Raw genomic sequence first — 23,395 nt, 5'->3', positions numbered from 1 at the left:
AAAGACTGGGCTGGGGCTCCACTGGTGGAGAGCTGGGTGACCATGCATCAAGTCTGAGTTCTATCCCCTAGAACCACACACACTTGGTGGTGCACACCTATCAGAAGCTCAAGGTCATCTATACTCAAGTACAACTTGAGTACATCTATATTCAAGTACAACTATATACTAGGTTTATGGTCAGCCTGGGCTACAGGAGACTGGAAAACAAGGCAAACCACACACACAAACACACACACACACACACACACACAATGGTAAACTCGCAATTCATAAAAATCTGTGATTACAATCTGTGAGTAGAATCAGGTAGAAAGCAACCCAGGACTGGCCATAGATAACATTCTAGAACCAAATTGTCACCTATGTGTGGTGTTCTACAGAAGAGGGGGACCTCCCTGAAAGGCAATTAGACAGAGACAACCACCAAAGTTTGGTTCTTGAATATGTATTTTTTACTGAAAAAATCATTCATAAATTAACATACAAAAATGTACAAACACATGAGTGAATAATGTAATGACAAAGGACTTTTTCTGTGAAAAGTGTTTTTAAAACATCTTTAGATTTCAGTGCAAAAATGTACCCCTGGCACCTTTTAAAACAGAGAGCAGGCTGGAAACAAACAGAAGCAATGGTGGAATAAGCTAGCTGCGCTCACTGCCTCACCAGTCAGGCCACACCCTGCTGCTCTGCACGGTCCTCTGAGGAAGGGAAGCGTTGACCAGAGTCCCTGTTTTAGCAAAACCAAAGTTCTGCAAAACCCCTCTGCCCCCAAAAGCAGCCCTGTGTGAAGGGGAACCTTCCGGACACAAGGCAGTCCAGGACAAGGCTGGTTTAAGGGTCACTCATCTGTAGCATTGAATAATCTCAGCTGCCAGAATACACCAAGGTCACACTCGCATCTTGCTGTCATTTTCTTTAAGCATCCTGTGGCCTAACGTGTGGCCTGGTGGTATGGATTTGACTGTGACATTTCCCACTCAGCATGTGACTTGGTGGACAATGATCGACAGTGCCCACTGAGAGTCCACACTAAAAACAAACTTGGACATGATTGCAAAAGAATTGAAGTGACCCCACTTTGAGCAGTAAAAAGACCCTTTCTTTTGTCCCCAAATCGGCATTTTCTTTCTTAAATCAAGTATCAGCCTTTGGCCCAAAGCAGTACCCTGTGGCAAGTGTGAGGTCGCAGAGCTTCAACCAGGACACATGCTGCGTGCGCCTCTGTCCCTCCCTGGAAGCCCCTCCAAAGGACCATGGCTCTGCCACACTGCAAGCAGCTCCTGGCCCTCAGTGCACAGACAGGGGGATGAGGGAGTGAGGGCTGGGCCCACGGCTCAGTGGCAGAGCTCTTGCCTGGCATGTGAGGCCACGGGTTCCACCCCCAGCTCTGCAGAACTGACGAGGGAAGGGCAGAGGGTCGGGATGGGGCCAACACAGTCTGGACGCTGTGTGTACCGTAAGACAAAGGCAAGTCAACGCGGCCGAGCAGCTCCTTGCCAGTGCAAACAGATGACGCAGCTCACCAGCGCTCTCAAGGGCAGGCACCTGCTCTCTCATACGAGCGGGAAGCATTCTGCAATGCCATCTGTTCCCTAGATACCACTCTATTCTACAAAAAGAACAAAAACAAGGAAAAAAAAAACACGGCCTGGCCAATCACTCCCACAGTCTGGGGGATCATATGTCCACAGAACCAACTTGTGCGGTGCAAAAACCCCAACCCCACATATTTACACACCCCACACCCACCTATGTAAACCATGAACGTCAAGGGCTGAAGGCAAAAAGGCAAAGAACAGAAGCTGGAGGCCTCGAGAAAGCATCCTCACCACCCAGAGCCCTGCTGCAGGGGCAGGGCTGCCGCAGGGGCAGAGGCAGGAAAGGGCTGCCTCAGGAAGGAGGAACCCTTCTGAGTGCAGCTTAGGAACGGCCATCAGGAAGCAGGGGCCCTCTGCTGGCTGCCCGGCAAAGCTCTGGTGAGACCTCACCTGGACCCTGGCTGACACACAGCACCCCAGTGCCACCTGCTCCCTGGCTGAGCCCTTCCCAATCGACTGCTCGTTAGCACAACACAGCATCTTCCCAGAAACCAAAAAGGGAAACAGAGAAACCACTGAAGCCAGCTGGTCACACAAGCACAGCTCTGAGAAATAAGGCGATTTCCAAAGAAAGGGGAACGCCACCCATCACCCAACAGCGACTCTGAGATGCTGAAGGACAAAGTCCAGAGAGCTGAGGTACACAGTGTCACCCCTCCTGGGGGAGGGGGACCCTGCTACACAGCACAGGTTGGCCTGGAACTTGCTATGTAGCCTACACTGGCCTCAAACTTCCTGTTCTCCAGCCCCTGCCCCCCTCAACCCTCCCCCCGCCGGCACTGAGGGGCCTGTAAGAGCGGAGAGCACTGTGGTACTAAGAGCAGTCCCTGCTTAGCTGTTAGGTCTCTGAGGAAGACCTACGGGAAGGGAGGGGAAGAGAGGGGAGGGGAGGGGAGGGGAGGGGAGGGGAGGGGAGGGGCTGCAGTGACAAGTTCTTTGCTCTGCCCTGTGTCCACTCCCTTCTGAAATGACAGGGATTTGGAGATGCTGTTCTTCAACTGTGTGGTAACTCAGTTATGTTTGCCCCCCAAGGTCATCTAATATATGAAGCCCTCACTTTCAAGTGGAGCCAGCTATAAAATTAAACTTTAAAAAGGCATTTTACATGGCTTATTTACAATTACACTTCTTCAAGAAGTGACTGTTAATGTGTCTACCATCCCAGGTCCCTCCCCCCTCCACCCTTAGTCCCCACCAAAGCAGGTAATTTTCTTTAAAAAAAAAAAGGAGGGGGGGAAGAAAAGAAAGAAAGGAAGAAAAGAAGACACAGAGGTGCAGAGAACGAACGGTGTGGTAGGTGGGTCCTCCTGCTTCAAGCCAGGGGTGGCTGCCATGGCGGCCTCTGGGCCCGGCCATCCATCTATCCGAGGGGCACCTAGCCTGGCCCTGGGTGGGGACAGAAGAGAGCAGCAGGGCAGATGTCTGTCTTGTAGAATGAAGCCAGTGCTGATGAGAGGTGTCCCCAAGCCGCCTGTCCCTGTTTGAGCCCACAGTGAAGGCCTTTGTGCGTGTACTCTGTGACAGTTTTCTGGAACCCTCCGGTCCTGCACTCCACTCTCCTTCTGTCCTCGTCCTGTGTTGACCCCCAGGATGGCGCACCACAGCGCTTCTGAGGGGTGGTGGGTAGGCGGATGCGGCTTCTCTCCACATCTCAGTACTCAGTCACCTGAGCCAGCTCGGGTGTCAAGTTGACAGTTATGTTTTTATACAGGGCGTCGTACGTGACGTTTGCAAAGTAGTTGAGGTTGTTGAGGCCGTCCAGCCCTTGCCGCTCCTTTGACTTCCTCAGCAGAGCGTACCTGGGAAGCCGAGGACAGAGAGGGACTCAGAGCCAGCTTCCCAGCATCTCACCGAACGCCCTCAGGCCACAGGAAATGGAGGCTCAGGAGACTGGCCCAAGGTCGGAGTGGAGAAGCCCCGAAAGATTACAGGAGGGGACAAAAAGCAGCCAAGCTTAGAGCTCTGCCACTCCCCTGGAGACACCTTCATAGTGCAGGGGCTGGCAGACGGTGGTCCCAACTGTCTCAGGCTGCATAGAAGACCCAGGCATCTAAATCTCACCAATGGTCACCCAAAATGTCTACCTTGGTTAATCAGAACAGACACCCGTCACACCCAGCCACATCACAGGGGCAGACAGGCGATACAGCCAGATAGACGATACCAACCTTCCAAGAAACTGGACTTCTCCTCGATGGTGGTGAGGAATAGACTTGTATTTTCCCGTGTCCCCTTCTGGCCGGCTCACAGAATAGCCTGCATTTTGTACCCTGTCCAAAACCAAAGGGACATCAGTGAGATGCTGAAGACCCAGAGACTAGTAAACCCTAAGACAGCCTCTCCAACAATGTCCAAGCGCCTTCTCACTCATCTAACTGATTTGATGTTTAACTAGCTAACATTTCCTGTGTGTGTGTGTGTGTGTGTGTGTGTGTGTGTGTGTGTGTGTGTGTGTGTGTGCGTGTGTGTACAGGCATGCATGTGCTTAGAGAGGTCAGATGACAATTTTGCATGTCATTCCTCAGGCACTATGAAACTTGTCTTTTTGGAAACAAGGTCCCCCATTGGCCTGGAGCTACCACATAGGCTAGGCTGTGGCTGGCTAGCCCAGGGCATCTGCCAGCTCCACTTTCCCGCTGCTGGGAGCATGTGCTACTTCATGTGCTACTGAGATCAACAACTTTTTTTGAGACGAGGTCTCACCGTGTGGTTCTGACCTGCCTAAAACTCCCTATACAGACCTGCCTGACCTGGAACTCACAGAGATCTTCCCGCCTCTACCTCCCCAGGGCTGGGATGAAAGGCATATGCTTGTATGGTGGTCTGAATGAGAAATGTCCCCCATAGGCTTCAGTATTTGAACACCTGGTCCCCAGTTGGTAGTGCTGTTTGGGGAGGCTTAGGAGGTGTGGCCTTTCTGGAAGAGTCAGTCACTGGAAGCCAGCTTTGAGTTTAACCCATTTTCAGTTTGCTCTCTCTGCTTCATGCTTGAGGTTGAGATGTGTGCTCTCAGCAGCCTGCTCCAGCCATCATGCCTGCTGCCCCCTTCCATGATGGACACTCACCCTCTGGATCCAGAAGCCCAAATAAACCCTTTCTTCTCTATGTTGCCTTGGTCATGGTGTTTTGTCACAGCATTTGAACAGAGCCACCAGTTCCAGCTTTTAAAAAAACAAAACTCGCCAGGCGGTGGTGGCGCACGCCTTTAATCCCAGCACTCGGGAGGCAGAGCCAGGCGGATCTCTGTGAGTTCGAGGCCATCCTGGGCTACCAAGTGAGTTCCAGGAAAGGCGCAAAGCTACGCAGAGAAACCCTGTCTCGGAAAACAAAAACAAAAACAACAATAACAAAAAAAAAACAACAAAAACTCATGGTTTCAGGGATCAAACTTCGCACTTTCACAAGTGTGTGTGTGTGTGTGTGTGTGTGTGTGTGTGTGTGTGTGGTCAGCCAGTGCACGCTAGCAAAGTCCTGCATCCCTGAGCCACACCTCAGGAGTCGTCACAATGTGTTTCTTGACTATGTAGTCACACTAGGCATTTAATTAACTGGAGAGACACCTGTGTAACCTGTGTATGTGAACTAAGGATGGCACACTCCCATCGAATGCCCACCAGCAGACTGACTGGCATTTCTGTCTGTGGCAAAACCATGAGATTGCCATTGAAAACGGTGGCTATGGGAAGACAGCTCAGCAGATGAGTGCCAACCTGCAAGCATGAGGACTTGAGTTGGGGTTTTCGAGAACCCACGTAAAAGCTGAGCACAGTGTTGTGTGTCTAGAACCCCAGCACTGGGCAGGGGAGAGGGATGGACAGCTGACCCTGGAGTTCAGTGCTAGCCAGCCTAGCTGTATCGATGAGCTCCAGCTTCAGTGACAGACCCTGTCAGAAAACACCAAGTGGAGAGCCACTGAGAACAAGCCCAACACCCACCTCAGGTCTCCACCTGCAGGCAGCTACCGACTGCAGGGACAGATCTGTGAACAGGCTACCAGGCGCTCCACCCCTCAGCTTGGGGAGGGTCCACTGACATTGGGACACAGTACACAGAGAGCCACAGGGAACATGTTATAACAGGGCTCAAGCCGGGAGTGGGGGGGGGGCCACAGGCCTTTAATCCCAGCACTCAGGAGACAGTGGCAGGTGGATCTCTGTGAGTTCGAGGCCAGCCTGATCTACAGAGTAAGTTCTAGGACAGCCAGGACTGTTACACAGAGAACCTTGTCTTGAAAACAAACAAACAAACAATAAAACACCATGGCTCAAGAGCCCTAACACATCACATTCTGATCAAATTTATTTCTAAGACCTTCTCCTAAGTACCAGTGGGAATCTACTAAGCAACCACCAGTGTGCATGGGAACACTGAAGGCTAGACATGCCAGCAGGAAGCTGGGTAAGTTTCAGATGGTTTGCCACACAGACACCATGTGTTTCTAACACTGACATCACTCAGCCCCAAGCAGGGACACTTACCCTGAGACTGAGGCAAGTGCTTATTATGGTCTGATAAACCCACACAGGTCTGACGTGGTTCACTCCCCTGCTTTAAGACACTGAGATGTAACCATCTTGTTTTGGGCTGTGTAGACTGAGGCAACTTATTTTTATTCTCATATGAATTTTACGGTGAGCATACTTCTTCCCTCCGCTGGTCTATGAAGAAGAGTCTTTAGTACGTAGCTTAGGCTGGCTTTGAATTCCAAGAACTCTCTTCTCCACAGCTTCCCAAACTAAAACCATAGGTCTGAGGAGACACCACACCAGGTACTATTTTCTTTCTTTCTAACATTTAAGTATTGAAATGTGGTGGTATTCTAATTGTACTGAAATGTGATTTTGATTGTATGTTAATAAATAAAGTTGCCCGGGGGTCAGAGCTATTAGAGCCATAGACAGAGTGTGGCGGTGGTGGCGCACGCCTTTAATCTCAACACTTGGTAGAAGAGCTAGGTAGATATCTCTGTGTGTTCAGGGATACAGCCAGCATTGGAGACATATGCCTTTAAGACCTGGGGGGCTGTACATACAGACAGTGACGAGGCAGTCACGTGTTTGGGTTTACAACCAATGAGAAGGAAGAACAAAAGACTATGAAACGACTTACACACAGGAAATAGCTCTCTTTCGGGAAGCTAGGAGCTCGCAGGAGGAAGGGTAAGATTTTAGCTCTGAGCTCTGACTTCTTGGCTTTCTCTTTTACATTGGTTCTGTGTTTCTTATTTAGTAAGACGGTTGGTTACATCTACATTGAAAATTCTTTTTTTTTTTTTTTAACTTTATGTTATGTATAAGCATCTTGTGCAAGCCTGGTGTCCTTGGAGGTCAGAAGAGGGCATCAGATCCCTTGGAATTGGAGTTACAATAGACAGTTGTGAGCTGCCATGTGGGTGCTGGGAATTGAACCCAGGTCCTCAGCAAGAGCACCAAGTATTCTAAAACAGCAAGCCCTCTCTCCAGCCCCAAATTAATCTTTACATTTTTAATTATGTATATTTGTATGTACACGTGAGTACAGGTGCCTACAGAGGGCACTGGATCCTCTGGAGCTAGAGTTACAGACAGCTGTGAGCTGCCCAATGTGGGTGCTGGGAACCAAACCCAGGTCCTCTGGAAGAGCAATAGGTGCTCCTAACCACTGAGTCATCTCTCCAGCCCCCATACTTGTGACTTATAAAAAAATTCTTAAGCTGTCATGTAAGTTTATTTTTCATGTCAAAGGAGAAAATGAGGATAGTTGCCTTAGTAGGAAGTAGAAATTCTTTTCAGTTTAGTTAGAAGGTTTTTTTCTGTTGTTATTTAATGTTATAACTGTGTAATTTTAAAAACAAACTCCAAATAGTCATGACTCCCAATATTCATCTCCGTCATGAAAGAAAATAAGGCAGCTGCTCCCAGATTCAGTCGGAAAGGCTGGGTGGAGCTGCTGTGCAGTGTGGATGCTCACAAGGGGCAAAGCTGGGCACAAGTGTACAAGAGTGGAGGAGTGGGGTGGCGGGGCACGGGAAGCACCCCACCAGGCTCCCACTGACAGCTGCAAGGGTACTGGGTGACATGTGCAGGGTCTCTGAGACATGGTGGTGGGGTTGGGGGGGCAGGGTGGGATGCATACCTGTTCCACAGATCGTCATCTTCTCCACCCCAGCCCCAGAAGGCGTTAGGAAAGCCATTGATTTTCCGAAACTGTTCTACAGTCAAGCCGCTTACTCCACCAAAAAACTCTGCGTAGGGAAGCCTGAAGGAAGGAGAGCAGCCGAGTTAGAAGATGGAGAACTGAATTTCCTGATGAATTTGTCTTTGTTTTCCGGCACTGCACGGATGGAACCTAGAGGCTCACAGCCAGGCAAGGGAACTGAGCACCCCTCCAGGCTTCTAACTGGTTCACAACAACTCTTGTGCAGTGAGTGACAGAGCACAGAACTAACTTAGTGTGTACTGACTGGGTTGTGCAACCATGGTCACAATCAGTGCTCAGTTTCTCCTCTACCACCACCACCGGCCGTCACCACTCCAACATCTCACCCCCACCCAGTCCCACTGACCCACTTTCCACCCCCAGGGCCCCGCCTACTTTGGACACTTTCCACATCGAACAAGATGGTGACACTTGGCCCTGTGCCAGCTCCCTGCTGAACTCCTGAACACAGTCCTACACGCTGCAAGCCACCCACCAGCTGACACAGCTGGTCACAGCCAGCTACACCTCACTTCTGCAACTGGCCTTCCGGGAGGAGGAGACACTCACAGGTACATGTATTTGTCCAGTTTGGTCGCAAAGTGCCTGGGCATCTGTCCACAGCCATAGTAGTTCCGGTCACTCTCGGGTATATGATCCACATCATGAAAGATCAGGCAGTCCCAATCCAAGTCCTTCATGGCTTCTTGAAAGCCCACATTGAAAAGCATGGCTCGGTTAAAGGGCTGGGTGCCAACCTGAAAGAACAAAGGATCTTGAAGCAAAGACCTTACTGCCATCTCTGTACACCAAAAGGGCTCCTGGGAGCCAAAGGGACAGAACACTGGGCCCACAGGGTCTGCAGCACTGCTCAGCCCAGTCACCCAGGGAGTCCACTGCATTCTGTCGTGTTTCTTCAGAGAGCACCTCACCGACACATGCTGAGGACAGAGGCCCACAGCCACAGGACATTCAGGGAACAGGCCGGACTCTACCAAGTCTCAAGTCTGTGCTACACACACATCTATTTCACACATCTAGTCAGAGTGTGCTCATCTCAGCTTGTTTATTCTAAAGGTCCCACTACAACAGTCACTGAGTTCTCTAGAGACTAATGTCTGAGGATTACAAATTCTGTGACAGGTAGAGACCAGTTCACACTAGTTATGGCCTACTTGAACTACATGTGAACCTTCACTGACCCCAGCCGGTACCAAACACACACTCAGGACAGGCGCAAGGGAAGTGCTGGTTGGTTTCGATATTTGTCAATTTGACACAAACCTAGACATATCTAAGAAGAAAGACTTTTTTGATTTTGTTTTTCGAGACAGGGTAGGGTTTTTCTGTGTAACAGCCTGGGCTGTCCTGGAACTCACTCTGTAGACCAGCCTGGCCTCTAACTCTGAGACCCACCTGCCTCTGCCTCTCGAGTGCTGGGATTAAAGGTGTGCGCCACCACGCCAGGAGGAAAAGGGGCTCTTAATTGAGAAAATGCTTCCTTAAGACTGGCCTGTAGACAAGTCTATGGAGCATTTTCTTAATTAATGATTTATGTGGGAGGGCCAAGCTCATGAGGACAGTGCCACCCTGGGCTCTTTACACCCAAGACAATGTCACTTACAGCTTTCCAGACTGTGGGCTCAGAAGGGAGAGAAGGAAACTAAAGGTCACTCACTTGCTCGACCACGTAGAAGGCGAACTGCAGGCGCTGGCGCTGAAGCATGGGGAGCAGGTGTCGCAGGAGGACTGGGAGGTGCTCATGGCGGTTCCTGAAGGGGATGAGGATGGCCACCTGCAGTGGTCACAGGACAGGAAGCCATCCGTTAGCTGCTGGCCCCGCTGCCCAGTTCATTCTCTGCGTTGCTACACAGTTGGGTACCCTGGATGAGCAACCCTAGAGAGTGCTGAGGCCCTGACATCCTCAATGCTGACCTGTGCAAGCAATGACACCATGGAACTAACGGGACCCTGTCTAGACTGCAGCTCTAGGAGGCACACATACCCAAGGTCCTTCTAGAAGTGTGCAAACACAAAGGGAGCTAAGCACCTCCATGCTGCACACAGCTCGTTCCACACTGGACACCTGTGGACACCTGCTACTGTGCACTAAGCTTCTCCTGTGGCTCATGTTGTGGCCCACCTCTCCAGGGCCAGCAGCACCCAAGCACTTTATTTAACACTTGGTCAAAGAACGGCCTTAAGTTTCTGTCTCCTCTCCTGACTACAGTCCTCCTACAAAGGCCTGAAGGTCCAGCTGGATCATTATACTGCAGTCTACTTATCTATCCTCCAGGAACTTGGGAGACCAGACAGGAAGCACTGGCTCTGCAGAGACACAGTCCACAAATATGTCAGCTGATCTACTGATCCTTTCTCTTGCAAATAATCCTGCCTAGGAACAAAAGGGTCGCCATACACCAACAAGGTGCTGCCAATCTCTACGGCTACAGGAGAGTCCTTGGGGAAACCCATTTCTCGAAAATGAGAGGCAGAGTGCAAGTTCCTGGATGTCACAGGTCTTGAATCCCAGTAATCCCAGATGTGTTTCTGACACCTGGGGTCTGACTCATAGCCCACCTTCCATCGAGGCACACAGTCCGAAGGCTTCCAGTGGCCTCCAAGCTTGATGGCTGGGTCTCTGGAGAAGAGCTCGTGAATATCGTCCATTCTGATTTCACTCATGTTTATGTCTATTGGGCCCTCTGGACAGAGAGGAGGAAAAACAATGAAGAGTTTCCCAGGCTGAGCCCTGGCCCTACTGCTACCCACCTCTGCCCTTGAGTGTGCCAAAGGACAAGACCTTAGAGGCCGGCTCCTGCCAAAGCGGGCAGAGAAACAAGGGCCCTGAAACTGAGGGAGGCAGCTCTTCTTCAAGACCTCTCCCTGCTCCAGGGGGCTCCTGTTTCACGTCTCAATAAACTGCCTGCCCTCCAAAAAAGCCTGAGGGGCAGCTGGATTCCTCGGAGGAGGGACAGGAGTGTGGTGCACTTTGGCCTGGCATCATTCAGAAGCAAGGCCAGCTGCCTGTCTCACCCCAGCCACCAGGGAGTAGAGGCTCTGACTAATGGTGCCCAAACACAGAGCACTCACCTTTGACAAAGCCCCCAAACTGAAACCATGACAATCACTAAGTGCTAGGGAAGCCAGGCATGGGCATGCCTTTGATTCCAGCACTCAGGAGGCAGAGGCAGGAGGATCTATCTCTGTGAGTTTCAGGGCAGCCTGGTCTACAGATCGAGTTCCAGGACAGCTAGAGTACTAGTGTTGGGATTAAAGGCATGACCACCATGCATGGCTTGAATTTTCTTTAAACCAGCATGTTGTTAAGAAAATAACTTTTGCTGGGTCGTGGTGGTGCATGCCTTTAATCCCAGCACTCGGGAGGCAGAGGCAGGTGGATCTCTGTGAGTTTGAAACCAGCCTAGTCTACAAAGGGAGTTCCAGGACCCTATCTCAAAAAACAAAAATTAAAAACAACAACAAAGAGAAAATAACCTCTAGCAACTAGCCAGAATGGGATGGGAAAGAAGTGTGAGGTGGAGGTAGGGGTACAAATGAGAACCAAGTATGACACAGAAGAAGGAAGGTGGGTAGAGAGGTCTATTATGTCAAACCAGGTAGAACCAGTGGGCAATTTATACTAAAATGACAAAGCCATGGCCAGATCTTCTTGCAGGACACCTTAAGAAGGTCATCACAAAGGGCAGAACACAGCACCATTGAGAATGTGGGTCACCAGCAGCAGGCTTGGCTGAAGAGGAGCTGGGGCACAAGGAATTCCTCCAGCCCCAACTCCCAGGGCAGGGAGCCCTTGCACTATTCAAAGAGGCCGGGAAGCCAGCTGGTTACACTCTCCCTTCCACGTTAACCAAAGACTGCCCTGAAGCAACGGGGAAGCTGATCTACTCACTCATGGAAGGGAGCCTCTCTGGGCAAGGGTGGTTGGCGAAGTAGGTGAAATCTTCAGGAAGAAATGTCGTGGTTGGGGGGAAGGCTTCACTGTGGTTCAAGTCCAGAGGATAATCTAGGAAGGGAAGAGAAAGACGGCTCAGCCAGGCACTAACATGCTGACTCCTTCAGCTCCTCACAAGTGTTTATAGCTTAGTGGGAGCAGGTGGTTCCGTGCTGGAGCTAAAACTATGAAGCCATCACAGGAGGAAGAGAGGGCCTGCTGCAATGGCTCCCTTCCTATCTGCACCGGCACCGTGGGCTTCCGGTACTCAGTTTACAGGCAGTGGAAATCAGAATGAAGTGTCAACAGCACAGACCCCCCACACATACACACCCCTCTTATTTTACCAGCACTTCTGACCTCTGACCTGGGCATCTGCACTTGTTCACAGCCAAGCAGCACACCCCACTACCCCGTTTCTGGTTTCCTCTTCTACGAAGTCCCTTCGATGAGGAAGGCCAGAGCACTTCCTTTCCACTGCCTCCATGCCTTACCCTTCCGGTCCTAGAGTCTCCCAGTTACTTGCCATAACTAGACTTAGGGCAATCTTTGGTGCTGATATGGAGATGCCATAAACACCAGTCATAGCTGAGGAATGTGGAAGGTTGCTGTGGGATGGTCTGTATGTCAAATGTGATGCTCTGATTGGTCAATAAATAAAACACTGATTGGCCAGTAGCCAGGCAGGAAGTATAGGCGGGACTAACAGAGAGGAGAATTGAGAGAACAGGAAGGCGGAGGGAGACACTGGCAGCCACCGCCATGACAAGCAGCAGCATGAGAAGATGCCGGCAAGCCACGAGCCACGTGGCAAGGTATAGATTTATAGAAATGGATTAATTTAAGATGTAAGAACTAGATAGCTAGAAGCCTGAGCCATTAGGCCAAACAGTTTAAATAATGTAAGCGTCTGTGTGTTTATTTTATAAGTGGGCTGTCAGACTGCCAGGGATGGTGGGAGCCGGAGGGAAAACTCTCCAGCTACAGAAGGTGATGCTGTTTTTTGGTGCTGTCCTCATCTTCTGGACCTCAGTTTTATATGGAATTGTTCCTGGTTCAGCACTGTGCCCTCCCTTTGCACTGCCTCTCAGAGAAGGGCAGGCACCTTCTTATTGTGACAGCGCCCCATTCCCCAGACCCTTCACCAGAGCTACTACATGACCTTTACCCTGTATGCAGGCCTGAACCTCACTTTTGAAAGTTCTAATTTCCTCGTCTCACTCACTATTGAGCAGGTTCTCCAATGGCTTCCTCAAGTGGGGGGGGGGGGGGGCCGGCCAGAGAGATTGCTCAGTGGTTAGAGCACGGGTTGCTCTTGCAGAGGACTCAAATTCAGTTTCCAGACCCACAGCTCACAGCAATCTGTAACTCCAGTCTCATAGATCCAATGTCCTCTTCTAGCCTCTGTGGACACCAGGTACATATGTGGCACACAGACACGCAAGCAAAACACTCAAATATACAAAATCAATGTTAAAAATACTTTTAAAAAGATGTGGTGGATCTGGGCAGTGGTGGCGCACACCTTTAACCCCAGCACTTGGGAGGCAGAGGCAGGAGGATCTCTGTGAGTTCGAGGCCAGCCTGGTCTACAGAGCAAGATCCAGGACAGCCAGGGCTACACAGAGAAACCCTGTCTGGAAAAACAACAGCAACAGAGGAAAGTATATGATTCTGAAACCTAGTGTATCTGACGGTTTGTTTCTCTCACTTCGTTCACAGTGGCTGAGCTACAGCAGTGTGGGCAACTTCCCATTTATAGCTCTCCTCTGCCTTCTAGACTGTGGTGCTGAAGGTGGCTGCTGCCATTCACACACCTAGGCTTTGTGGGTGGCCAGTAACTTCTTTTTGGAAGTAGAAGTGCTTGCTCTTTGTTCAGGAACTGCAAATGGCTTTGCCTTGCTGGGAATCTACTTCCAGCCCTGTGTTGGTGGTTCAGTGGGCCTTTCAAGCCTGTAAACTCACTATTCTCTGGTCCCGGACACTCAGGGTGAGGTGTCACCTGGTGACAAGTCCTCCCTTCTCCCTCGCTGTCTGCTCTCCCTTGTTTCCGTATCTATTTCAGCAGTAGTGTTGCTAAGCACTGCAGCGGGAAGTCAGGCAGCTGTTCGGGTGTGGACACCAAGTCACACGGCAGGCTACCCTGGTTGAGCAGTGTGGTTCAGAGCCCCACTGTCCTTACCTTCAGGTGATTCCCAGAGAAATCTGTCCTAGTCCTCTGCCGTCACAGTAGTCCTGAATTAAGCACCCTGGCACAGAGGACAGAAGTACACACACCCACACCAACGGAACTGCTCTACATGTGTGAGGTTCTCAGGGCTCCAGTTCCTTGTCCGGCTGGGGACAAGGCTCTGGGCATCAGGCAGTATAGCCGCTTTTGGCCTTCTTGTGTAGTGGGTAACTGTTCTATGACCTTGAAGTACCATCCCTAGAGATGCAGCAGGTAACTAACTGCTCCACCTGCCTATGACCTTGAAGTACGTGTCCCTGGGGTGTGGCCTCACGAACCCTTAAGACCTGGGATGCACGTAGGCAGTTCTCTCTCTCTCTCTCTCTCTCTCTCTCTCTCTCTCTCTCTCTCTCTCTCTCTCTCTCTCTCTCTCTCTCAGATGCTGAGACGGACCAGGCAAAAGAACAGCGTGAACCACAGCTCAGCTTTCCAGGACCCTACAGTAAATCTCTCTTGCTATAGTGAGTTTTTACCCCTAATAAATTCCTTCCTCTTTAAGCAGACTCCGTGGATTTCTCGTTATATTCCTGAATCTTGCCCTCCCCCACTCCTTTTTGATTTTTTGAGACAAGAGTCTCAAGTATACCAGGCTATGTGACCAAGGATGACTTTGAACTCCTGACCCCCAGCTCACCTTTATTCTGATTCCCAAAGGTTTGGGACATTGACCATTACATCTCTGAGGAACTCTGGGAACACTGGGCAGTAAGGATCTCCTGTTGTAGCATTTTCAGTTACTGGTTGGCTTCCATGGTCTGTGAAGTCCTTGTCCTTTATCTTTGCTTCCCAACTGAATTTCCCCCTACTGTGGTCTTCTTATTGTTAAGGTTTTGTACCATTAAATACACAAAATACACACCATACACACACACACCACCACCACATACACACACATACCACACAAACATGCATGCACGTATACCATTACATACCACACACACAGGCACACATGCATATACACATACCACCACACATACACACTACTAACACACACACACACACACACACACACACACACACACACACACACACACACACACTTTCCCACCATTTGAGTGGGATCTAAGAGTGTATAAGCAGATGCCTCTTTTCCCAGGTACTGTTACCACCACACAGGACAAAGGTCGTGACATCATTCCCCCATAAGGTTCAACAGAAGCACCATGCAGAGAACCCCCTCCAGGAAAGGGCCAGCAGGGCTGTGGCGGCTGCCCCAGTTTTGCACTGACTGTCTCTTCTCCCAGCCCTTTAGAGTCACACAGTGTGACGAACATTAAAGCTGGCTCTCACCCACTGCTGGGGCTGGAGCTGCAGAATTTTCAACTCAGGCTGGCTTTCCTTGTTGCTGTTTTTTTCTTAAAGAACACCGAGAGGGCATCTAAGAGCCAAATGGCCACCACATCCAGGCCTTTATCCAGGGACAGCTTGAAGAGTGCTGGTCCTGTCTTGGGAGGGGTGGGTAGGAAACAGAATGCTGTCCTCTGTTTGGAGAGTTTTTAAACGGCATGATTATACTTTCTAAAAAGCTTTTTAAATTTTAGGTCTATCTTATGTGTATGAGTGCTTTGCCTGCATCTACGTCTGTGCACCACTTATGTGCCTGGTGTCTGCAGAGGTCGGCTGGAACTGGAGTTACAGGGGTGGTGAACTGCCACGTGGGTCTACAAACTGAATACTGGTTCTACAAGAGCAGCCAGTGGCTTTATCCCCTGGGCCAGCTCGCCGGCATATCAGCCGGAGATTGTATCTTTGCATACCAATCTTCACACTCAGCAGGAGAGCAGCATGGAATGGACCTGGATCTGGGAATGGGCTCAGGGCTTTGTACACATGAGACAAGCATTCTCCATTCCTTCAGCCACAGATTAGCCCTGATTTTATTTATTTGTTTGTTTATTTATTTTGACACATTCTCATTGTATAGCCTATGCTTCTGAGTGTTAGAATTTCAGGTTAGTACTTCAATAACAGGTATTATTTTAGATGATTCTGAGAGCTATATTATTTCTCTTTAAGAAAAAAAAATGAAGGGCTAGAGAGAGATAGCTTAGTGGTTAAGAGCTCTTCCAGGGGGCTCAGGTTCAATTCCCAGCACCCACATGGCAGCTCACAACTGTCTGTAACTCCAGTTCCAGGGGATCTGACACCTTCACACCAATGCACATAAAATAAAGTTAAATACATTTAAAAAAGAAAAGAAAAAGGAAAAAATGAAGCAGGAGAGATGGCTCAGCAGTTAAGAATGCTTGATGCTCTTGCAGAAGACCCAGGTTCAGTTCCCAGCACCCCTATTGGCTGGCTCACACCCACTTGTAACTTCAGATTAAAGGGATCCAACACTCTCTTCTGGCCTTTGTGGGCACCTACACACATGTACTCAAGTGTTCTCTCTCTCTGTTACACACACACACTCACACACACACTGAAATAAATCTTGAAAAAAGGTAAGAAATTGAGATCAGTGAGATTGTTTAGTGGGTAAATGCAGTTGCCACCAAGCTTGATGATCTGAGTTCAACTCCTGGGACCCACTTGGTGGAAGGAGAGAACCAACTTCCATACTCACGCCATGGTATATTTATGCTCCAACACAAATAAATTAAAAAAGAAATGAAGGCGGGGTGTAATGATGCACACCTTTAATCCCAGCACTTGAGAAGCAGAGGCAGGTGGGTCTCTGAGTTTGGGGCCAGCTACAGCTACATAGGGAGACACCGTCTCAAAAGCAAAACAAAAAGCCATGTTCTGAACGACGACGACGACAAGCTTGAGTTCAGAATGAACCTGCAGCCTTCTCGTTTCCTTAACCCCCCCCCCCAGCCCTTCTCTCAACACTCTCTTTTGGAGATAATTACTCAGCCTCCCTGCCTCTTCTGGGAGCAGACATTTCCTAGGGCCCTCTTCACTAGAGCTTACCTGAATCGTTCAGGCTGCTGTTCCTCTTGGCATAGGCGCTGCGGACTACCTGCTCATACACCTGGGCACCGATGGTCCTCACGTTGTCCCGAAGCAGGATGCCTTGAGCCTGCACCATGAAGAGGTAGGTATTCACTGTGGAAAAGAGGGTGGAGGAGAGCTGAGGAAGAAGCAGGGGTCAAAGCATCCATCACACAACTTGGGGCTTTCTATCCTTTAGAACCTCCTTCAGCTCTAAAGGCTTCCCTAGTCTTGCTACCTCTATTCCCACCCTGGACTCAGGACACTCACAGTTCTTGGGTGGACAGTAGTGCTCAGGGGAATTTCAGCCAATCCCAACTCGGTGTAGAAAAGCATAAACTTCAGTTACAACCCACCTGGTGTGCAAGCCTTCACAGTGCCCTCTAGCACAGTATCAATCAGAAAGACCTTCATAGACCAATGGTAACACTTGACGAAGATCTCTGCTCTTAGCACATCCACTTTACACTTGATGTCACTAAGAATGAAGTACAGGCCACTCTGCTCCCCAGGCACTGAAAGCTCTGTGTCCCAACACCTCCGCATAATGATGGACTAAGATGCCCGCCCAGCCTGCCAACACCCAAGGCAGTAAGGCCAGCACAGCTGAGTGCTCTTCAGGTAATGTGAGTAAACTAAAATGCACTGGTGAGCAAGTGAGTAGTGGATGGGCTAGTCACTGTCGCCTTAAGCTGGTGTGGCTGCTCCAGGAGGGAGTCGCACCCCAGAAGTCATAATACCCTCTTTCCTGGCCAGGCTCTCCATGCCTCACTCCCTTTCACAGGGAAAGGACTGCCTTACAAGGGTGGCTTCTTTACAAGCCATCCCTGCTACGGTCAGAGGTGCAATCTTCAATGTACGGCTGGCTTCTAACATGGCCTCAGGCTGTAGTACAGGGCTTACAGTCTTGGTACTCCTCTGTGCTCAGCACACATGGCCTTGGGCTGCAATTCTGGCTCAACAAGCTGTATCTTGGTGACATGTACTGTTATTATCACTGGGTCCCATACATAATGGGCAGTAACAACTGCAGGGGTAATGCCTCAGAGTCTGATGCTACACTGGAGTGGGGACAAAGTGGCTGGACAGCTCAGTGTGGAGCGTGGAGACCCGTCCATATTGAGAACACCTTCGGAATGGAGTCTAAGGGAGCCAACAGAGCTCTGTGCTGGAAGACACATGCACTCATTCCACCCTCCAAGAACAGAACAGACGTAGGGCTTGTTCTCCAGAGGGCTGGAAAACTTCAGAATCTTTTTCCCCCTACCCCCTAAGTTTTAGTTTTTCAAGACTGGGTCTCTCTGTGTAGTCCTGGACTGGCCTCCTGGGCTGGCCTCGAATTTACAGAGACCCACCTGCCTCTGCCTCCGAAGTGCTAGGATTAAAGGTGAGCGCCACCAGCACCGGTCTGAACTTCAGAATCTTCAGATATAGCCTCTGAGAAGTCTGTGCACAAGACATTTTCTATTTCCAACCTGCAGTGCAGCGCAGGGTCACAGCAGGAGGGTGGCCCACAGTTCATGTATTAAAAATGAGACCTTCAACTTCTTCTCAGAGCTCTTGCTTGCTTTTGTGGCACTGTTCTGTGTTCCCATAACCTGGTCTTCCTTCATTTCCACAGCTGTCAGAAATCACCTTAAAAACAAGCTGCTCTTTCAGTGGGTGCTGGTGGTGTATGGCACACGTGTATGAGGCTAGAGGGCAACCTTGGGTGTTATCCTCAGGAATGCCATCTGCCTCCTTTGAAACAGGCCTTCTTTGTGGCCTGAAAAGCTTACCAACTAAGCAAGACTGGCTGGCCAGTGAGTACCAGGGACTTCAAGTCTCCACTGCCCCGATGTTGGGATCACGGCACAAGGCACAGGCCTGGCATTTTCACGTGGGTACTTTTCATGTGGGTGCTATGGATGGAACTCAGGCCCTCTGGAAGCACTTTACCAACTGAGCCATCTGTCCCCAGACAAATGTTTATGGAAGCATTCAGAGTACTAGCGCACTGCAGACGAACACCCCCACCCAGTGTGCTGAAAGGTAATGCCAGCAGAGGGCTCCACCGGCACAGCTACGCCACTCTTCCTTGAGAGCTCAGAAAACAGGTTTCCTGCATCTGCCCCCAGGCATGGAACTAGGACAGCCAGGGTGGAGCCTGCAAGAGGTAACAAATTCACAGGTGACACCAGTTCTGCTAGCCCAAGGGTACACCTGGAGACAGCTACAAGGAACTGCAGCCGTACATTTACAGTGTGTGTGTTAATTCTTTCTCTTAATTCCCCTAAAGATCCGAAAAGGAGAGAAATCCATTAACGCTGCAGTGACCTCTGAGCACCTGCAGCAGTCATCGGTGAGACAGGATGAAAAGTAATCTGTGGAGCCCAGAGATCAGCATCATGTGTTCATCTACCATGTCTCTCCACCTTATTTTTAAAGACCGGGTCTCTCACTGAACCTGGTGCTCATCAATTGTGGAGGCTGTCCGGCCAGTGAGCTCTGGGGAATTGATCCCTGTCTCTGCTTGCTCAGTGCTGGGATTGCAGGTACACACCGACCACACCCAGCCTTTTGTTTTGTTTTTTTCAAAATAGGGTTTCTCTGTGTAGCCCTGGCTGTCCTGGAACTCATAGATCCACCTACTTCTGCCTCCCCCTGGGGTTAAGGGTGTGTGCCGCCGCCACAGCCATCATCACCCCCAGCCTTTATGTGGGCGCTGAACTCAGGTTCTCATGCTTACACACAGAGTACTTCACCCAGGGAGACATCTCCCCAGCCCTGCTTTGGTTGTTTTGAGACAGGGTCTCCCTATAAAATCCAGGCTGACCATAAACTGGCTGTGTAGTTCAGGCTGGCCTTGAACTCACAACCTTCCTGTCCTCAGCCCAAGTGCTGGGATTATAGGTATGTGCCAGCTTCCCCAGCTACAACTATTTATTTTTGTCTTACAACTAAGTTTTCAGCATCCTGCTCCACTGTGCTGTCACAAAGGAGCCATGTGCTCAAATAAAACGGTTACTAGGAAGGAGCTAGACTAGACCGTCAGTGTTCTTCTCTTGCACAGAACTGTCAGATGGATCTTTCTAGACTTAGCCACACACACACACACACACACACACACACACACACACACACACACACACACACACACACATCTCCTGCTTTGCTGGGGCTGCTACTGCTACACAGATTTTGACATACAATCCCAAGAAACTTTCAAACCTGGGTCAACACAGAGTTCTGGAGGGATATTTCCCTTTCTATCCCAGTTGTTTCTGATAACCTGATAAAAACACCCTGACAAAAAACAACCTAAGGCAGAAGGATTTTGCTTGGCTTACAATTCCAGCTTGTAGTCCATCACTGAGGAAATCCAAGTGTGAAAATCTAGAACAGAGACGTAACAGTGTGCACGCTTGTTAGTACTCAGCTTGCTTTCGACTCTTCTGCAGTTCAGGGTCCACTTTTAAGCGTGGCTTTGGGGTCAAGATGACTCACTGGATGAAGAATCTTGACCACCTGAGTCTGATGCCTGGGTTCAGGTAGTAGGAGATGTGACTCTTGAAAACTGTCACACTCGATAAGTAAATAATTTTTTTTTTTTTTTTAAACAGGGTTTCCCTGTGTAGCCCTGGCTGTCCTAGAACTCTCTCTGGAGACCAGGCTGTCCTCAAACTCAGAGATCCACTTGCCTCTGCCTCCCAAGTGCTGGGATTAAAGGCATGCTACACCACCACCACCACCACCACCACCACCACCACCACCACCACCACCACCACCACCACCACCACCACCACCACCACCCAGCAGTAGATTAAGTTCTAATAAAAATTTAAACTGACTTGCAATCTGTTTTATTAATAGTTTGTGAATACTGTCTCCTGAATAGGTCTTATCATTTTACTAAGAAAGTCACACAGGGGGCTGGAGAGATGGTTCAGCAGTTAAGAGCACTGGCTGCTCTTCTAAAGGTCCTGAGTTCAATTTCCATCAACTACATTGCAGCTCACAACCATCTATAATGTGATCCGATGCCCTCTTCTAACATAAAGGAGTACATGCAGATAGAGCACTCATAGACATAAAACAAATTTTTAAAATCTTAATTAAAAAAAAGCAAAGAAATTCACACAGACATACACCACTAAAGCCTTTCTGTTTAACCACAGGAACATGCTCAACCCTGAGAAACATAAAAGACCAAGAAGGCAAATGTTGCCAAACAAAGGGAATCAGTACCATCCAACAAACATCGTCCAGAAACAATGATTTCCAAGGACACAGGCAATCAATCAATCTGTAAGACATTTTGCCATCTGAGCAGACACAGGACTTCCAGGCTAAATACTCACTCTGAACTGCATCTTTATGAGGTAGATGCCATCCTGACCCTTTTTCCATGTGAGTGTCAACACTTTTTGTTTCACACTGCCACTGGCCCACGGGTCATGTGGTTAGTGAAGTCAAAAAAATCCCTTATGTGCCGAGCGGTGGTGGCACACGCCTGTAATCCCAGCACTCAGGAGGCAGAGGCAGGCAGATCTCTGTGAGTTCCAGGCCAGCCTGGTCTATAGAGCTAGTCCAGGACAGGCTCCAAAGCTACAGAGAAACCCTGTCTCAAAAAAACAAAAACAAAAACAAAAACAAAATCCCTTATGTACAAAGCCCAGGTGTTCTGGAACACTGTAATGAGCCTTACTTTGACAAGCAGTACTTTGCAGCACCATGGTCCTGATGAGCACTGGCTGAACTGCAGTTCAATTTTAGCTTGACATCCAGCTGAGCAGTGCTCCATGGTGTCAGTAAGTGCCTCTGCAGACTTCAGACTTAACTTTAGACTTAGCCCCTGGGTGAGGGGTGAGGGAGGCTCAGAAACGCTGCCACAATGTACCCGCTGCTAAAGTGACACTTAGCACAAATCAGCCTTGCTGACAACTCTGTAATTATTACCCAGCCCCATGTCTAGATCGAGGAATCTCTTATAACCATGACACAGATAAGATAAATAAGCTTTTCCTTGCAGCCATGGCTTCCCCAGAGTGCTTCCAGGCACAGAGTTGGAATCTCCTCTCTTCTCCTGGGTTCTAATCAACCTGAAGTTTTCTCTGGAATATACACTAGTAAAACTAAGAGACAGACAAAGCCCTCACAAAAGTACCAGATTGGAAGTAGAATACGGTGATGTAATGAGCCCACAAGGAAAAAAGGGAGTTTAAGTATCTGTTGTAGACCTGCGTGCTTGTCAGTGTGCCTAGAAAGCTAGCGTCTGAGAAGCAGAGTAAGGAGCTGGAGAAGGAACACAATCACAGGAGCTTCTGTGCCATGCTCAGGCTGTGAGCAACACTTTGAAAGCCAAGATATTGAGGAAAGGGTCCAGGACTAGACTTCAAGAGAGCCAGCTAATGGGAAATGCTCAAGACAAGTAAACCCCTCACCCAAACACCAAGGTTCCAAAGCCAAGCCTGGGGACTTGTTCCTGTAAAGCTTTACTTGGAAGGCTGAGGCAGGAAGAAGCCAGCCTGGTCTACACAGTGAGTTTTGGGCCACCCTTGGCAATTAAGTGAGATTCTGATTCTAAATAAAGTACACTAACTGCAGTAACACAGGCCTGTAATGCCTGTATGTGGGAGGCAGAAGTAGGAAGACGGTCCCCAGTTCAAGGCCAGCCTGGTCTGCACAGCAGTGTAAGACTCTGTCTTGGTCTGTGAATTGGGGAAATGGGTAAAAGCCAAATCTGACAACTTGAATTTGATCTCTAGGACCTACACTGCGGAAGGCACCAGAGGTGATGTCTCTGCCACAGGGGTGTACAGGGAGATCAAAGCACATGTGTCAGAAGAACAGTAGTGTTCTGGTCCCAGCTCTCATAAAGGTTCTCAGTGAAGAATGACCCAGTGATTCTGCATCTGCGTGGCTTCCTATGGAGTCAGTGTACTTCCTGCATCCTCCTGCACAGTGTGCTTCCTAATGCCTGTGTGTGTATGACCCCCGAGGTCACTGACATGCAGGTTGTTGCCTGCAGGAACAGAGGTCTAAGTCATCTGACCCTGTGAAGTCAGATTTCACAACAGGGCTTGTTCTCTGGAGTCCAGGTCTCGCAAGTGCCCGAAGCCATCCTCATTTCTTCCTTTGATGACATCTTTTACTGTCAGGATCATATGCACAACTGATTCCCAGTATTTTCAGTGCTAGGCACCAACACAACATGCCAGGAGGCATCCTGAGCACCTTCAGAGATTTATATTTTTAAGAATTTAATGCTGAGGCCGGGCGGTGGTGGCTCACGCCTTTAATCCCAGCACTCGGGAGGCAGAGGCAGGTGGATCTCTGTGAGTTCGAGGCCAGCCTGGGCTACCAAGTGAGTTCCAGGAAAGGTGCAAAGCTACACAGAGAAACCCTGTCTCAAAAAACCAAAAAAGAATTTGATGCTGAAATGAGAGTCACCAACCTAATGCATTTCTAATCTACTCACTGCACACGCGGGGAGACAGACAGTCAAGAGAG

At 49.5% G+C, this 23,395-nt stretch overlaps 1 protein-coding gene across 2 annotated transcripts in view; it reads right to left on the bottom strand.

The window, feature by feature from the left end:
• Positions 1–432: 432 nt before the first annotated feature.
• The window catches only part of B4galt5 (beta-1,4-galactosyltransferase 5), a 56,715-nt gene continuing 33,752 nt past the window's right edge, over positions 433–23,395 (bottom strand). For both annotated transcript variants that reach the window (XM_076571131.1, XM_006993538.4), the window contains exons 2-9: positions 16,883–17,017; positions 11,695–11,808; positions 10,362–10,486; positions 9,460–9,576; positions 8,352–8,539; positions 7,719–7,841; positions 3,773–3,874; positions 433–3,403 (exon numbers count right to left, since the gene is read on the bottom strand). In XM_076571131.1, coding sequence (XP_076427246.1) covers positions 3,256–3,403; positions 3,773–3,874; positions 7,719–7,841; positions 8,352–8,539; positions 9,460–9,576; positions 10,362–10,486; positions 11,695–11,808; positions 16,883–17,017 — 1,052 coding nt within the window. In that variant the 3' untranslated portion in view covers positions 433–3,255. The remainder of the gene's footprint in view (positions 3,404–3,772; positions 3,875–7,718; positions 7,842–8,351; positions 8,540–9,459; positions 9,577–10,361; positions 10,487–11,694; positions 11,809–16,882; positions 17,018–23,395) is intronic.

The sequence above is a fragment of the Peromyscus maniculatus genome, chromosome 4 (genome assembly GCF_049852395.1).
Source record: "Peromyscus maniculatus bairdii isolate BWxNUB_F1_BW_parent chromosome 4, HU_Pman_BW_mat_3.1, whole genome shotgun sequence".
In the NCBI taxonomy this organism is placed as follows: Eukaryota; Metazoa; Chordata; class Mammalia; order Rodentia; family Cricetidae; genus Peromyscus; species Peromyscus maniculatus.
Note: the sequence above shows the minus strand (reverse complement) of the source record. Positions and strands in the feature narration are given on the sequence as shown.